The sequence below is a fragment of the Balaenoptera borealis genome (genome assembly GCF_965194805.1).
Source record: "Balaenoptera borealis genome assembly, chromosome: 19".
NCBI classification, from domain to species: domain Eukaryota; kingdom Metazoa; phylum Chordata; class Mammalia; order Artiodactyla; family Balaenopteridae; genus Balaenoptera; species Balaenoptera borealis.
This window is the reverse complement of record NC_138878.1, coordinates 52690724-52707498: the sequence shown is the minus strand read 5'-3', so window position 1 is coordinate 52707498 and position 16775 is coordinate 52690724. Positions and strand designations below refer to the sequence as shown.

At 56.8% G+C, this 16775-nt stretch overlaps 2 protein-coding genes across 7 annotated transcripts in view; one reads left to right on the top strand and one right to left on the bottom strand.

Moving 5' to 3' along the window:
* Positions 1–12441, top strand: part of ATP4A (ATPase H+/K+ transporting subunit alpha) — a gene marked incomplete at its 5' end in the record, with an annotated part of 100561 nt that extends 88120 nt beyond the window's left edge. For 4 of the 5 annotated variants that reach the window (XM_082369593.1, XM_082369592.1, XM_082369595.1 and 1 more), the window contains 18 exons: positions 1135–1248; positions 1487–1739; positions 2010–2278; positions 2954–3152; positions 3535–3644; positions 3731–3865; positions 4368–4560; positions 5613–5788; positions 6272–6408; positions 6496–6646; positions 6742–6910; positions 7002–7156; positions 8419–8542; positions 9026–9171; positions 10546–10679; positions 11079–11180; positions 11269–11360; positions 11574–12441. In XM_082369593.1, coding sequence (XP_082225719.1) covers positions 1135–1248; positions 1487–1739; positions 2010–2278; positions 2954–3152; positions 3535–3644; positions 3731–3865; positions 4368–4560; positions 5613–5788; positions 6272–6408; positions 6496–6646; positions 6742–6910; positions 7002–7156; positions 8419–8542; positions 9026–9171; positions 10546–10679; positions 11079–11180; positions 11269–11360; positions 11574–11602 — 2688 coding nt within the window. In that variant the 3' untranslated portion in view covers positions 11603–12441. The remainder of the gene's footprint in view (positions 1–1134; positions 1249–1486; positions 1740–2009; positions 2279–2953; positions 3153–3534; positions 3645–3730; positions 3866–4367; positions 4561–5612; positions 5789–6271; positions 6409–6495; positions 6647–6741; positions 6911–7001; positions 7157–8418; positions 8543–9025; positions 9172–10545; positions 10680–11078; positions 11181–11268; positions 11361–11573) is intronic. The other variant, XM_082369594.1, reaches the window with a different exon arrangement.
* A 2473-nt stretch (positions 12442–14914) lies between these two features.
* Positions 14915–16769, bottom strand: TMEM147 (transmembrane protein 147). Of its 2 annotated transcripts, XM_082367793.1 has the most exons (7): positions 16580–16766; positions 16430–16499; positions 15854–15913; positions 15632–15768; positions 15410–15494; positions 15197–15318; positions 14915–15114 (listed from the first exon to the last, which is right to left on the bottom strand). In XM_082367793.1, exons 1-7 carry the CDS (start codon positions 16654–16656, stop codon positions 14991–14993), a joined length of 675 nt encoding a protein of 224 aa, XP_082223919.1. In that variant the 5' UTR covers positions 16657–16766; the 3' UTR covers positions 14915–14990. The 2 variants fall into 2 exon arrangements, with proteins under 2 accessions (XP_082223919.1, XP_082223920.1); XM_082367794.1 differs by lacking the exons at positions 15410–15494; positions 15632–15768 and having other exon boundaries at positions 16580–16769.
* Between the last annotated feature and the right edge of the window lie 6 nt (positions 16770–16775).

Sequence of the window (16775 nt, the reverse complement as noted above, 5' to 3'; positions counted from 1 at the left end):
CCTGGGGGACAGAGGACATTGAGCATGGGACTCAGGACACGAATGACATATGTTGGGGATATAGAGAGATGGAAAACATCTCTAAGACATGGGTCATGGGGGCCGAAGGACATTGGGATATGAGACAGACCCAAGGACATAGGTCACAGGGGATGCAGGGGAGACTGTGTCACAGAGATGGAGGACATAGGTAGGGACACAAAGACATAGACATGCAACACTTAAGATATGGGACTTGGGAAACAGAGGGCATGGGACAGACCAAGGACAGAGGGCACAGGGGACACTGGGACTCACACATGGGGACACAAGGGCATGGGGACACAAGAGACACAAGACTCAGGACGCAGCGCATGGAGAGACATAAGATATTAGACATGGGAGCACAGAGACATAGAGAATACTGAGATGTAGGACAAGAGGACATTGGATATATGACCGGGGTCAGGACAAGGGACATGGGGATGTAGGGACATGTGACATTGGACAGAGGCTTGAAAAGTCTTAGGACATGTGACACAGGATGGGGACTCAAGAGTACACAGACATGGGGAGACATCAGACATAGGCACCTGGAATTTGAGATATGGGACACTGGTCATGGAGGACACAGAAAACGAAGCATGAGATCTGCAGCACACGTGGAAATGGGGACATGAGGGAACAGGAACTGTTGGACATAGGGGACACAGAGGATGGCACACAGATGATGAAAACACAGAATATGAACCTTGGAACACAGGGAATTTAGGACACGGGAACATGGGACAGAGGACTATGGGGAACGCAAGACTTGGGGGGCACAGGAAAATGGAACACATACCACCAAGGTGCACGGTGACACGGGGCACGAGTCATAGGGCACGGGGCCACAGAGCCAGAGGAAATGGGATGTATGGACACAGGGACATAAGACACAGAGAATACAGGGCAGTTGCATGTGGGATATGAAGAGCATGGGGACAGGGACACAGGTCACAGGAAATAGGGCCTGAGGCTTCCTAGTAGAGTGGGGGAAAACCACGGAGGTGACCTTGGAGGAAAACTACCAGGGCACCAGAGAGCAGGCAGGTGGCCTCAGGCAGGGAGCTTCCAGCCCCGAGTCATAACCCAGCCCCTCTCCACCTCCGCCAGCTGTACCTGGCACTGGCCCTCATTGCCGTGGTTGTGGTCACTGGCTGCTTCGGCTACTATCAGGAGTTTAAGAGCACCAACATCATTGCCAGCTTCAAGAACCTTGTGCCCCAGGTGGGTCCCCAGCCCCTGGCCACTTGAGGTTCCAAGTCTCCACATGGGTGCTGGCAGTCTCCTGGCATCTCTCTGTGGCCCCTCCCATCAGACCCAGCCCACCCTTCATCCCTGGCCTCCATCTCTCCCCACAGGTCCTCACCTCTCCCCACTTTTCACCTCCCCGCCTCCCCACCGCATGCAGCAACTTCTACCCCCATTCCCTACCCCGCTCAACTCTGGTGCTCTTGACCCACAGCAAGCAACGGTGATCCGAGATGGGGACAAGTTCCAGATCAACGCAGATCAGCTGGTGGTGGGCGACCTGGTGGAGATGAAAGGCGGGGATCGAGTGCCAGCCGACATCCGCATCCTGCAGGCCCAGGGCTGCAAGGTGGACAACTCCTCGCTGACTGGAGAGTCTGAGCCGCAGACCCGCTCGCCCGAGTGCACGCACGAGAGCCCCCTGGAGACCCGCAACATCGCCTTCTTCTCCACCATGTGCCTTGAGGGTCCGTGAGGTCCCCCCCCACCCGCCCAGCTGACCACGCTGCCTCCACTGCCCCCTTCTGCTTCCTTCTGAGATACACTGCCTCTCTACGTTGCATGACTGCTAACTCTTCGGGTCACACTGCCTCTCTAGCTCCCACTATTGCCACCCCCTTCCCAGGTCACGCTGCCCCCGCTGCCTTCCACGACTGCCCCTCCTTTGGTTCACGCCGCTGTGCGCGCCCCCAGTGCTGCCCACCCGGCGCTGAGTCACCCTCTTGGCCCCACTGCAGGCACCGCGCAGGGCCTGGTGGTGAGCACCGGCGACCGCACCATCATCGGGCGCATCGCATCACTGGCCTCGGGAGTAGAAAATGAGAAGACACCCATCGCTATCGAAATTGAACATTTTGTGGACATCATCGCAGGCCTGGCCATCCTCTTTGGTGCCACATTTTTCATAGTGGCCATGTGCATTGGCTACACCTTCCTGCGGGCCATGGTCTTCTTCATGGCCATTGTGGTAGCCTATGTGCCTGAGGGGCTGCTGGCCACTGTCACGGTGAGTTGGGGAAGCAGAAGAGTGGTGCAGTGAGCTGAGAGGCCTGTCTATCTGTCTGTTCCTTCATCTGGGCTTCCCTCCATCCTCTCCCTATCTGTCCATCTATCCATTTTGCTCCCATCCACCCACCCACCTTCCCGTCATCCATCCTCCCCCCATCCACCCTCCCCCCCCATCCCCATCTCTCCACTTATCCCACCCATTCAGGAAACACCCACCGGGGCTACTCTGGGCCATGTCCTGTGCCACACACTGAGGACTCAGAGATGAACAGCCAGGGGCTTTGACAGGAGGAGGCTGAGGTCCAGTGTTGAAGGCTGTGGGCAGCCTTCAAGAGTCAGCACTCAGTCCAGGGCCAGCCCAAGAGGAGGCTCAGGGAATGTTAGTTTTCTCATTCTGATTGTGCTGATAAGAGAAATTACAGAATCTCAGCTAGGGCAGCTTAGAGCAGGGCCTGGCTATGTATATCTGGTGGACAGATTGGGGAGGCATCCCAAGTGGAAAGCACAGGCTGGACAAAAGCTTGGAGGCAAGAAAAAGCCTACTCTTTGCAGGGGGATGCTGCACACGCAGTACTGTGGCTAGGGTAAAGGATCCCCAGTGCCGAGAGAGGAGGGAAGTGGGACTGGGAGCCAGGCTTGGTCCCCACACCTGCATTTCTCACCCTTCCCCCAGGTCTGCCTGTCCCTGACAGCCAAGCGGCTGGCCAGCAAGAACTGTGTAGTCAAGAACTTGGAAGCAGTGGAGACACTGGGCTCCACGTCAGTGATCTGCTCTGACAAGACGGGGACCCTCACTCAGAACCGCATGACTGTGTCCCATCTGTGGTTCGACAACCACATCCACTCGGCTGACACTACAGAAGACCAGTCAGGTGTGGGGGTGGGAGGAGACAGCAGCTGGGCAGGATCTGGTAGATGGTGGAGACCTAGGCGGGAGCTCTGAGGTTACTGAAGGGAGCCTGGGGAGGGATTTGCGTTAATGGAGAGGGGGCTCCATCTGATCAGGCGAAGGGCTGCGTCCTGGGTCTAGGGAGGGGGCTAAGCTGCAAGTCTGTGAAGGGGCTTGGTACTTATTGGGTCTCATGGGAGACTGGATACTGAGTCTGGAGAGAAAGCTCCGTCCCGGGGTATGAGGAGGTGTTTGGGTCCCACCCAGGTCTGGGGCGGGGATCCAGTCCTGATTCCGGGGGGCGGGGCTCGGTTCTGGTATGGGAGAGCTCCTTCGCGGCCCCAGCCTGGATGCCTGACCTCCAGGGCAGACGTTTGACCAGTCCTCGGAGACGTGGCGGGCGTTGTGCCGCGTGCTCACCCTGTGTAACCGTGCTGCCTTCAAGTCGGGCCAGGACGCAGTGCCCGTGCCCAAGGTGAGAGCCGGGGCGCTCGGGGGAGGGGATCCCGGGAGCCTCCTGGTGCAGCCGGGAGCGCTCCTGACACCGGCCTGCGTTCCCAGCGCATCGTGATCGGGGACGCGTCGGAGACTGCGCTGCTCAAGTTCTCGGAGCTGACGCTGGGCAATGCCATGGGCTACCGCGAGCGCTTCCCCAAAGTCTGCGAGATCCCCTTCAACTCCACCAACAAGTTCCAGGTGTGCACCAGCCGCGGCCGGCCCCGCCCACGGTCCAGTCCCGCCCACAACAAGCCCTGCCCACTGCAGGCCCCACCCACATTCAGGACTGGCCTGCGGCTGGGCTTCACTCTCAGTCCCCTCCCCCTCCACAGCCAAACCCCACCCACATCTCCCGTCCCGCCCACAGCCAAACCCCACCGAGGGCCCGAGCGCTCCGCCCGCTCAGCTGTCAGGCCCTCGGTGGGGAGAAGCTGCTAATCCAAATCCCGCCCCAGTCCAACTCCGACCCGAATTCTGCCCGTTCCCCACGCCCAGTCCCCTAACTAGGCCCCTAGGTCCGCCCCAACCCTCAGCCTCTACCAAGGACCTGCCCACCAAGCAAGCCCCTCACCCTCGGTCCCAGCCTGACCTTCCCAGGGCTATTGCGGCAGCGCTTGGGCGCTGTCAGCCCCGCCGTTCCCCAAGCCCCGCCCCTCCCTCTTGACCTCGCCCACAACACCGCCTCCTCCTCCGCCCACAGTTGTCCATCCACACCCTGGAGGACCCGCGCGACCCGAGGCACGTGCTTGTAATGAAGGGGGCCCCCGAGCGCGTGCTGGAGCGCTGTAGCTCCATCCTCATCAAGGGCCAGGAGCTGCCGCTGGATGAGCAATGGCGCGAGGCCTTCCAGACTGCCTACCTCAGCCTGGGAGGCCTGGGTGAACGCGTCCTGGGTGAGACCCCCAAGCCGGGGTAGAGGTTAAACCCACGTGCGAGGAGGCGCTAGCACGGAGCCTGCCTGACCTTCCCGGCCCAGCCCTGACCCTGACCTTTCCCATCATTGCTTGACAGTTGACCTGCCCCAGTCTACACACTCAACTTTGACTTTCCCTATCTCAGTCCTGAACCCTGTCCTCAATGCCTACCTTGACCCAACCTCTCCCAACCTGTTCTCACCTGGGTCTTACCTATCCTGACCCAACCTGTGATCCCTTGATTTTCCCCAGCTCTTGCCCCAGCTGATGACCTGCCCTTGCTTTCTTTCACCTCTGCCTCTCAGCGTCCTCCTCTTGACCCTTTGACCTCCCCCCCACCCCCGCCAATTTTTGTCTCGACTCCTTAAACTTCCCTAACCCCTGCCTCAACTCTGGAAGGCACAAACCTGTGGTCCAATTTCTGGATCTTCCACTTTACTTGGTGTGTGACCTCTGGCAAGAAACGTCCCTTCTCTAAACCTGTTTCCTCATTTGCAAGATGAGGATGGTAGTAGCCTCACAGAGTGGTTGTGGGGATGGATTCAGATACAGTTGTCCCCCAGTATCTGTGGGGATTGGTTCCAGGACACCCACCACACTCCCCCACACCCTTACCGGACAGTTACCAAAATCTGCAGATGTTCAAATCCCTTACGTAAAATGGTGGAGTATTTGCATATAACCTATGCACTTCCTTCCATATACTTAAAATCGTCTCTAGATTACTTATAATGGCTAATACAATGTAAATGCTATGTAAGTAGCTGTCAGTGTGTGGCAAATTCAAGTTTTACTTTTTGGAATATTCTGGAATTTTTTCCGGAATGTTTTTGATCCACAGTTGATTAAGTCTACGGATGTGGAACCTGTGGATACAGAGGGTTAACTGTAACGTGAATGAAGGATTCAGCACAGGGTCAGGCATCCATAGGTGCTTGGTGCAAGGCACCTGGTTATTTTACTCATCACCTGGCCTTGCTATGAAAGGGTTCACCCAGGACTCCTCTCTGGCTTCCCTGTTTTCTGGTCAGGCTTCTGCCAGCTCTACCTGAGTGAGAAGGACTACCCGCATGGCTATGCCTTTGACGTGGAGGACATGAACTTTCCAACCAGTGGCCTGTGCTTTGCGGGACTCGTATCCATGATAGACCCACCCCGGGCCACCGTTCCTGATGCTGTGCTCAAGTGCCGCACAGCAGGCATCCGGGTATGCCCCTGGGGAGAGGACCAGGCAGGGGTGAGAACAGAGGATGGCAGTATTTGGGGATGAGGGACCCTGTGACAGAAACCCACCCGAAAATGGCTTGAACCACAAAGGAATATATTGGTTCAAGAACTGAAAAGTTCTGGGGAATGAAGCTTCAGATATAGCTGGATCCAGGAGTTCAATGTCTTTAGGAACTTGCCTTTCTCCACGTCTCAGCTCTGCTTTTCTCTCTGCTGGCTTTATTCTCAAGCAGTTCTCCATGTGGTGGACAAAGATGACCACCCTCCAGCAGCTCCAACTAACGTCCCACCTGTTTAGCCACCCCACCAAAAAAAGAATGCCTCTCTGACAGTTGTACCAGATTGGGTCACATGTTCATCCCTGAACCAATCACTGTGGCTGGGGCTGGGGGATGTCCACTGGGGAGGACAGGGGGAGTGGGTTAATCTGAAGGGGTCAAGGGTCTGCTGGTTCCCCTTACAGGTGATCATGGTGACAGGTGATCACCCCATCACAGCCAAGGCCATTGCAGCCAGTGTGGGCATCATCTCGGAAGGCAGTGAGACAGTGGAGGACATTGCTTCCCGCCTCCGTGTGCCCGTGGACCAGGTTAACCGGAAGTAAGCCCCCTTCAGCCTTCCTTGTGGTTCTTCCCACACCCCACACAGACTGAGGCCCCAGCGATGCCCTCCCACCTCCCTCTCTAGGGATGCCCGCGCCTGTGTGATCAACGGCATGCAGCTGAAGGACATGGACCCATCAGAGCTGGTCGAGGCACTGCGTACCCACCCTGAGATGGTGTTTGCTCGTACCAGCCCCCAGCAGAAGCTGGTGATTGTGGAGAGCTGCCAGCGACTGGTGCGACCCTGCTGATGAAGGCAGGCAGGTGGGCTTGGCTGGCCCTGGGCTGCCCTCTCACTGACCAACCTCCCACCTGTACCCACTGCCTGCAGGGTGCAATCGTGGCTGTGACGGGGGATGGTGTGAATGACTCCCCAGCCCTGAAGAAGGCAGACATTGGCGTGGCCATGGGCATTGCCGGCTCGGATGCTGCTAAAAATGCAGCCGACATGATCCTGCTGGATGACAACTTTGCCTCCATTGTGACAGGCGTGGAGCAGGGTCTGAGCTGGGTCAGAGATGGGGGCAGGCAGTGTGGGCACAGGAGGAAATGGGCTCTGAGGAGACTGAGGTGCCTGCTGTACTCCCACAGGCCGACTGATCTTTGACAACCTGAAAAAGTCCATTGCCTACACACTGACCAAGAACATCCCTGAACTGACGCCATACCTTATTTACATCACCGTCAGCGTGCCCCTGCCCCTCGGGTGCATCACCATCCTCTTCATAGAACTCTGTACCGACATCGTGAGTCTATGGCCCCAGTGCCCCCACCCACACAGTGCCCAGAGACATATGCCCACAGACAGGTGTGATGGACAGAGACCACCACGGAAAGTCTTGCACTCAGTGATACAGATGTGTGTATACCAGACAGCCAGATGTGGACACACAGGCAGGCAGGAAGGTAGCCACGGACAGAATTACAGATGGGGACACATAGGTGGACACTCAGATAGGCATGGACAGATTCATGGACACACATGGACTCAGATATGGACACTCAGACAAACAGAGATTTTACAGACACGGATATCTGGCCAAACTTGGATCACAGACATCCCTCAACAGACATGGACAGATAAACAGCATCAGATAGACTCCAAGGCAGACAGACAGAAAACAGCCTCAGATCCAGCCACGAATGCAGCCAGATGCATGGCCATGTCACATCTGTATTCAACAGCACTTACATAATGTCTGCTCTGGGCCAGGCACACATTAATTACTTAATTTTGTCCTCATAACTACTCTATGAGATGAGCTTTATTTCTTTATCATACCCATTTTACTGATGAGCTAATTGAGGCTTAGACAGCTTGAGCGGCTTGCCCCAGGTCACACAGCTAATAAGTGGCACAGCAGGGATTCAAGCCCAGGTATTCGGGTACCCCAGCACCTCTGCCCTCAGTCAGTACAATCTGCTGCCACTCTGTGTCCACAAACAGATGGGGTGGGTACAGGGAGGAGGACACATGTACGCAGACAGACAGAAGAGATGCAGAGATAGAGAGTGACAAAGAGAGATATAGGGACAGGAACACAGACAAAAAAGCAGAGATACAGTCACAGAGAAAGAGACTGGAGATGGGGACAAAGAAATGAAGAAAGTAAGGGACAGAAAGAGAGAAAGAGCGCGCAACAGGAAAACAGGCCAAGACCAGAGGACCCCAGAGAAGAAACAGACAGAGAGGAGGAGGACGGGGAGGAGGGGGGCAGAGAAAGGCAGAGACAGAGAACACCCAATAGCAGAGATAATGCAGATGCTCTGATGGAGACGGACACTGAGACAGATGGGCACACACATGTGGGCTGGATATGCCGACATTCCTGACAAAGGCCAGCTGGACCCAGGCTGTCCAGGCAGGTGTGGCTGTGTGGTCACCCTGGGTCCTGCCTCCTAACCTCACTTCTGTCCCTGCCCACTGCAGCGGGGAGGGGGGCTCCAGAGAGTCAGGGACAGGGGCCCAGGTGAGCCATCAACCCCAGTTCCTTCCACTCCTGGCCAGTTCCCCTCTGTGTCCCTGGCGTACGAGAAGGCCGAGAGTGACATCATGCACCTGCGTCCACGGAACCCGAAGCGTGACCGATTGGTCAACGAGCCCCTGGCTGCCTACTCCTACTTCCAGATCGGTGCGCGCCCCGGGGCGGGGGGCGGGGGGCGGGGCACGGGCTCCCCTGCAGGGCTGCTTGCCTGCCGTGGAGTCTCTCACGGGGGCTCTGCCTTGTTCTGGATCTTGGTGTCTGCATTTGATCCTGGGTCTCTGTCATTCTCTGAGTCCTTGTCTGCACACAGTGGTCTCTATGGTCCCCAGTGTCCCTTCTCTGTCCCAGGCCTCATTCTCCATGACCCTGTCTCTGGGTCACTGCCTCCTGTCTTTTTTGGGTTCTCTGGGTGTGTCTCTGTTCCTGCCTCTCTCTGTGTCCTGTCTCTTGTGTCCCTGTCGATCTCTCTTGGAGTCCTTGTCTCTGTGTCCATCTCTCTCTGTCTGTCACTGTGTTCTTGTCTGTCTCCATGCCACTGTTTCTGTGTTCCTGTCTCTGTGTGTGTGTCCCTGACCCTGTCTCTCTGTGTCTCCATCTCTGTCTCCCTGTGCTTCCTTGCCTCTCTCCCAGGTGCCATCCAGTCATTTGCTGGCTTCACTGACTACTTCACGGCCATGGCCCAGGAGGGCTGGTTCCCTTTGCTGTGTGTGGGGCTCCGGCCATACTGGGAGGACCACCACCTACAAGATCTGCAGGACAGCTATGGCCAGGAGTGGGTGAGCCCCTGCCCCATCCCATGAGTCCCGTGACTCATGGGATGCCACCTACCTTGCGTGTGGCCCACACTCATTCCTCCACGTGTGACTGAGCTCAGCCAGACACTCCCAGACACCCAGGCTCTCTGCCAGTTCTGGGGTGAGGGGCCTTTCCCACCACTGTCCTGAGCTCCGAACTCCTGCTTCTGATGACCCCAGCTGCAGATGGGTCCTCTCTCTGCCCTGACAGCAACACATCGTCTCAGGTGTGGAGCCAGTACCACGCCGCCCCCCACCCCCATTCTGTTATTTTCCCTGCAGCATCACTTACCCAGAGTATTTGCATGTGCGGCTGACTTGAGTGAAAGTCTGGAGCACAGAGAGGCTAGATCTGGCTAGCAGGTGTGTTTAGTTTGCCCTATAGAGCGACAGATCAGGATATTCCCCTTAAACATTTACTGTCATGGTTAAGAATATAGATCTTAGAGCCAAACTGCTTGGATTCATTGTCTGCCACTGCTCCTCACAGCTGTGTGACCCTGGGCAAGGTATTCTGCCTCTCTGTGCCTCAGTTTGCCCACCTCTAAAGTGGAGAGCATACTAATATGCTGATATTATCTCAGTGATTTTCACCGCAGTGATGTTCACAGTGTGGGCCCCACAGCAGCAACAGCATCACCTGGAAACTTGTCTGAAATGTAGATTCTCAGTTTCCCCCTCAGACCTCTGGGATCAGAAACTCTGGGGGTGGGGCTTGTGTTTTAACCGGTTCTTCTGGGGATTCTGATGTATGTTGAAGTTTGAATACCACCAATGAACCTCTTAGGATTATTAGGAGGATTAAATGAGATAATACATGTGAAACATTTGGGACCTGGAGCATAGTAAGTGTTCCTTACACAATTAACTGATATGTATAAACATAGTTATATTGAAGAAGTGGACTGAATAGTGGCTACCCTCTTTGAAAGGGCATGTGTCGTGTTCCTCAAAGGCCCACCTGGCCCACTTTGGTCATTTTTGCCATCTGCCCGGGTCTTGGAGTCACTGGACTTTGAAAATCCTGCCTCAGGATTCAAATTCCCTTTTCCCAGGTGCCTCCTTTCGGGTGCCCAGGACATTCTACATCACTCTTTTCATTATGAAAGCAACTGGCCTGGCCTACCGCTTGCCCAGGCACTGACGGACAAGCTGCACTAGACCAGGTTTCTAGGCCCCGCACTCTGGGGCCCTGCAAACATGGCAGATCCTGCATCTCTCCTCTACCCCCACCCCAGCCTCTGACTCAAGGGAAGGAGCATTTAGGGGTTCGTGGCCCTAGGCCCCACATGCCTGGCTGCCTGCAGAGGCTCTCCGCCTGGGTTCAGGCTGCTTGTGTTCTCTCCTGGCCCACAGACGTTCGGGCAGCGCCTGTACCAGCAGTACACCTGTTACACCGTGTTCTTCATCAGCATCGAGATGTGCCAGATTGCTGACGTCCTCATCCGCAAGACACGCCGCCTCTCTGCCTTCCAGCAGGGCTTCTTCAGGTGTCCCCAGCCCCGCCCACACCCTGCCCTCCGAGCCCTGGTTGCACTCCCAGCAGGTCCTGACCAGGGCTTACTGCAGCCAGCAAACCCCAGCACTGGATGTGCCGATGTGCTGGCGCAGGTGCTAATGTTCCTTATCAATAGCTGGCCAGTAGCTCCCACCTCATGCCTCTCAACTGGCCCGTCTATGTTTCATCAGCTAACGGGGTGATGCTGACAGGGCTAGTGTCCACTGCTGGAGAGGTGCGGGCCATGCCAGTGTTCGATGATCTCCCTGCTGCTGCTATCTGACCTCCTCTGACCCAGTACCCTGATTTCGAGCCGGTCCCCAACTCCTCACGGCCTCTCTTTGTCCTGTGTCCGCCAGTCTGAGCCTCTCCCATCCTGCCCCACCTGCAGGAACAGGATCCTGGTGATCGCCATCGTGTTCCAGGTCTGCATCGGCTGCTTCCTGTGCTACTGCCCCGGAATGCCCAACATCTTCAACTTCATGCCCATTCGGTGAGGGGTTGTGAGCTGCATCGGGGTGGGCCTGCAGGACACAGACCTGGGGATAGCCTTTAACTTGCCATCTCGCCTGTGCCTTCAGGTTCCAGTGGTGGCTGGTCCCCATGCCCTTTGGCCTCCTCATCTTCGTCTATGATGAGATCCGGAAACTTGGAGTTCGCTGTTGCCCAGGGAGTGAGTGTGGAGACTGGGGACCTGGGGATGGAGGGCTGAAACTTTCTCAGAGCAGCGGCCCTGACCTTTGATTTCCAATACTTGACCTCCAAGCCCTTGACCCTCCATATCAAACCACCACTGAGCTATAACCTCTGAGCCCCTGGCTCCCCTCCACCCCAGCCCCGCCCCGAATCCCCCCAGCACTGAGTCTCCTTTCTCTCTCTCTCCCAGGCTGGTGGGACCAGGAACTCTACTATTAGAAGGACCGCTGCATTCAAGCCATCCTCGAATCCACCACAGTAGGGGTGGGGGTGGGGGACACATGGGACCCTCCGGACAGCCACCAAAGCATCTGAGCAGTCAAGACTCCCAGCCCCACCTGCGTCTGCTCTTGTAGCCCACGGCAACTCAACCTTGGGGAGACCCTCCCCACTCCCCTTCCCTATCCACCCTCCCGGAGGAGCAGTCCCTAGGCCCAGTCCTCTGAGCTGGCCTCAGGGAAGCCCCCTCCTGAATGGTGGGGGGACTTTGAAGGGGAGTGGGAACTAGCAGCTCCTGTGAGGTGGCTCTGTCCTTAGGACTCCAGGCCAGCAAGAGGGCTGCTTGGGGGGTCTTCTTTAAAAACACACTCATGTCTGCATGATAGTAATAAACCAGCTCATGTCCACTGTTTTTATTCAGTGCTGGGCATCGTCTTATTAAGTGTTTTTTCATGAGCCCCTTTGATCTCCCACAGTCCTACAACTTAGGAGCTATTTGTTCCTGGCTGTATCTCCAGTTTCTAGAACACAGCCTGGCACATAGTAGGTACTCAGTAAACGCTGCTTGGGGGAATGAATTCCCATCTCTTTGCCTAGGGTTACAGCATTTCTAGGCGAGCTGGATGTGACCATGGGCACTCTCCAGAGCGGTGCCTTTAACTGCTCCACTAGCTGAACACCACCTCTGGGCTGTCCTTTCTCAGCACCCACTCTCCCTCTCCGGTCAGAATCCTTTCCACCTCAAGCATCGCCTCCCCTCTTCACAGGAGTTTCCTCTCTGATTCCACTTTTGCCTTTGCAGCTGCAATGGGCACCCTATCACTGGTTAGTCCCAACCAACTCCTGGAGGCTACGTCACAGGTCCCCTCCTCACACCCCTCACCTGAATTTAGCCCTCCAACTCCCCTGCTGGAGACTCCCCTGTCCACAGCCCCCCCACCCACCCACCTTTGCCACTGCTTTTCCCAGTCCCCTTTCTTGCCTCTCTTCCCCTTTCTTTGACGAGTCTCTCTGGCTGGACCCCAGGCTTCTCCTTCCTCATCGGCACAGTGCCCCCTCCCCCACTGGCCTCAGTTCTGTCTGCAGTGGTGCCCACATTTGTCTCCAGCCTCCCCCGGCATGTTCAAGGGGACCCACACCGGCCTCTGCATCGTCCTCCAGACCTGATCCCACCCACTGTCCCGCCACTGCAGCTCCTTCTCCCTGGGAAATGTAATGAGCCCTTGGGGAGCTTACAAATCCCAAACTTGTGTTACCCTGGACTCCTTCACTCTTTCCTTTCTCACTGGTCATCTCCCTACTCCCCCCACCCCCACCTGGCCAAATAAACTGGTCACCACTTCTCTACTCTGCTTCTGGCCACTCTCCTCCTACCCCTGCCGGCCCTGCCCTGGTCCAGGCCGGCCTTCTGGCTTGAGTCTCCCCATCCACCCAGCAGCCATGAGCTCTTCCTAAAGCCGAAACTGACTGTCCTTCCCCTGCCTAGAACTCTCCGTGGCTCCCCACTGCCCAGGCTCAGAGCCTTCTGTGATCTGGCCCCTGCTGACTTCTGCAGTCTCACAAGCCCCCGCCCCCCGAACTCATTCCAACCAGCTCTTGTTTCACTGGAAAGGCCAGGCCCTCTCTCTGACTTCAAGGCCTTTACACGGTCCTGGTACTTGCTTTCTTCTTTTTCCTCCACTAACATCCTCTTGGTCTCAGCTCACACATCCACTCCTCCAGGACAGACATAGCCCTCTTTTCCCATCACAGCCCTGATCACTGTAGTCTAGCTAATCAGGCCCACCACTCCCACCAGGCTTCACCCATCACAGCCCTGATCCCTCTGGCCTGTGCTCCCTGATTGTCCCTGAGCCCCATGAAAGCTGGGACTATTTCACAGACAGGTGGCCACCAGTAGGGGGCCTGGATCAGAGTCCCTGCTCAGCAAATAGTTGTTTTAACAGTCATTTCTGCAACCTTCACTGTCCCAATATGTGCAAAAGGCTAGGTGGGGCATAGGATGGCGGTATGGGAGAAAGCAATGCCATTACATATCCACCCACGTGGGCTGGGGGAGCGCCCCATCTACTCCCTTTTCATATCAAACTCAGGGTGACCTATCACTCACCTCCCCACCCAAGACCCCTGTGGACCCTGTCTTGACTAGGAGCGATGAGGAGGAGGTGGGGCTAGATGGTGGTTGCCCCACCTTAGGGTAAATGCTCCCTCTGAAAACACCGAGACTCATAGCAGAGCTGAACAGAGCTGTGCTTGGTGCTTTCCTAGGCCCAGGGTCAATAACATTATCGCAGGAGCTGGACAGCCTAGTGGAGGGAGGGAGGGGGCACTTGCCCTATCCCATGCCCTTGGGGATCCCTCTGGGAACACCAGGACTGGGGAGCACCTTCCCAGGTGGGCAGGACTTGCATCCAGGTGGAGCTTAAGCATGACATTCAAAGCCCTGCTTCTAATCCATCCCCCTCAGGGAGGGGGAGAGAAAGGGGCAGGAAGCTGGCCCTACTAGACCAGGGAAGGGCTGGGATGAGAAGGGTGGCATTCAGGACAACATCCAAATTGGTGGGCTCAACAGCTCTACTACTGGGCTGCAGCTGTCTCTGTACTCCACCCTAAGAAGACTCAGGCCAGGATTTAATCTGAGGACTTAAGAATCACAAAATAGGTCCTCAAGGGCAAAACCAAGAGTCAAGTCACTGGACTGTTCCTGTGCAAGGAGGAGCCCCAGATGGTTGTAAGCAGGGAAGGGTGAGCTAGTAAGACTGAGGTTTCAGAGAGATCCCCTTGGCTGCCATATAAAAGGTGGATGGGGGGAATTTCCTGGCAGCGGTCCAGTGGTTAGGACTCCACACTCCCATTGCCGAGGGCCCGGGTTCGATCCCTGGTCAGGGAACTAAAATCCCACAAGCTGCGTGGTGTGGCAAAAAAAAAAAAAAAAAAAAAAAAGTGGATGGGGGTGTGGTTTGGGGGCTGGGAACCTAGGAGGTGACCAGCCAGGGAAGGGCCATGTGGGAGAGGGCCAGGTTAAGGCTGTGAGGAGAAGCCCCCAAGAACCATCTCTTGGATTCTAGCTCCCCTCTATCACCTGTTCCCTGAGGGCCTTGGTCTCTGCCACTGCTTAAAGTTAACTGTCTGCTTCAAGCCCTCAATCAACCTGCGGAAAATAGGAAGCAAAGGAACTGGTCCAGGAACACAGGACAGATGAGTGCTGGCTAGTCTCCCAGCATGTCTACCTGGCTCCAAAACAAGGGCCTCTGGGACCCAGGAGAGCACACTGTTGGTAGATAGTTCCAGACAGAGAGATAGAGGCAGAGACAACTTTCCAAATACTGTTTACTTCACTGAAACCTGGAGACAGGGAAAAGGTACGTGAAAGTCTGGGCCACCAAGCCTAGGAGTGCACGTTGACAACAGCGACATACAGGGCCAGGGTGCTGAGGGCCAGCAGCCCCGTCACCACCGCTCGGGCCAAAAGTGCCGTCCAGCTGCCCAGGGAACACAGGTGGACGAAGGTCCTGTGGGGAAACATCGCAATGAAGAAGGGAGAAGAGATAATCCAACCCATTTGGGCCCATCCTCGAGCCCCACCCAGCTCACTCCATGACGAAGGCCTTGTAGACGCTAAGGAACATCAGTAGGAGGACTGCTGGCCGGAAGGTGTGGTACAGGTCGTAGCGTGTTATCATCCACACCTGGGCAGATGCGACGATGTAATGGACCTGGAGGGAAGCGGGAGGTCAGGGCCAGGCCTCAGGAGGAGTAGAGTCACCAGCAAAAAAGCCGCGTGTGTGGGAAAGCAGGACTGCGTACCAGACTGATGTTGGAGTCAATGCTCATCTGGATGTATTTCCAGTCAAACTCAATGCCCCGAGCTCCAACCCAGAGAGGGATGCAGCTGAAGAAGGCAAAGGGAGGGATTCTCCAGTACCCAGACACCCTCAGCACCCAGAATCTGAGCCCCCACCCTCCGGCACCCCCCTGGAACCCAGGTGTCCTTTCTCAGGAATCTGGGCTCCAGGCTGCTGCACACACCGGGACATAATGAGCTCGGCGGTGGCCCAGCCCAGGGCAGCAACCATGATCTTGTATTCCCCCTTGCCGGCATTCCGGGACATGACAAGGTTTAGGCCTATCAGGTCTGCCACATCCACGCTGGCCTTCATGAACTCCTGTGGGTCAGGTTGAGGCTTGAGTAAGCACAGGTGCCAGGGGGCCCCACTACTGCACTCCCTCCCCCTCCCTTGCCCCACTCACCCCAATGAAGTCATAGATGCCGCCTTCCCAGGTGGGAAAGAAAGTGGCCAGGAACAGCATCTGAGACCAGAAAACAGAGAGGTCACCTCAAGGTGACGGAGAGCAACCACGTGGGTTTGGTGGGAAGTTAGTGTGTTATGTGGAGGGCAGTACACTGGGGTTCTGGGGGCCCATGAGGAGAGGGACCACCAGATGTCGGCAAGAAGGCAGGAGCAGGGGAGATTGAGGGTAAGGGCTTGGAAGTCTGGGTTCTGTGGTGATCACAAGGGATCGGGGTCAGGCCTGAAGGTGCCGGGGCTGGTTACCCACCAGGGCAGTGGTAGCAGTGCCGGTGGGACCTTGGGGATTAGTTAGAGGCTCTTAGCAGTACCCAAACCCCTCTTAGTCATACAATTGAATGTTCTCAATGTTACTAAAAGTGCTATACAAAAGTTGCTTGCGGACCTCTCCTCGGGTTCCAGCCCATCCAAGCCCGGCTCCTGCAGGTATTCCGGGGGGCGGCCCCACCCCGGGGGGTCTGGGTGGGGGGTGGGGGCGTGGGGCGAAGCCCTCGCGCGGCACAGCTGGCGCCCTCACCTTGCACAGCTGCACGAAGAGGTAGGTGACCCCGGCCTGGACGCACTTCCAGAAGGCGTTGTACTCGGACCTGCGGGAGCGGGCGGTGAGGGGTCGGCCCGGCCCGCGCCCCCCCGCCCCGCGGCCGCCCCGCAGCCGCCCCGCACTCACAGGCCGCTGCACTTGTAGGTGATGAAGTAGGGGAAGTAAGCCAGGGCGAAGCAGTTACCGAAGTGGAACAGCGTCATGGCGCCGGCCGCCCGGCTCGCCGGAGCGCGCCTCTCTGCTTCGGCGGCCTGGCGCCCGAGCCCGGGCCTGGCGCGCCCACCTGCCTCTGCCGCGGCGCGCGCGGCCTTCTGGGAGCCGG

Bases quoted from the DNA above. Each gene is read 5' to 3' on its own strand.
- TMEM147 (XM_082367793.1), bottom strand. From the start codon at position 16,656: ATGACGCTGTTCCACTTCGGTAACTGCTTCGCCCTGGCTTACTTCCCC. The intron at 16,500-16,579 runs GTGAGTGCGGGG...CCGCTCCCGCAG, and splicing joins ACCTACAAGTGCAGCGGCCT to GTCCGAGTACAACGCCTTCT. The intron at 15,769-15,853 runs GTGAGTGGGGCA...CCTGACCCACAG, and splicing joins GCATCTATGACTTCATTGGG to GAGTTCATGAAGGCCAGCGT.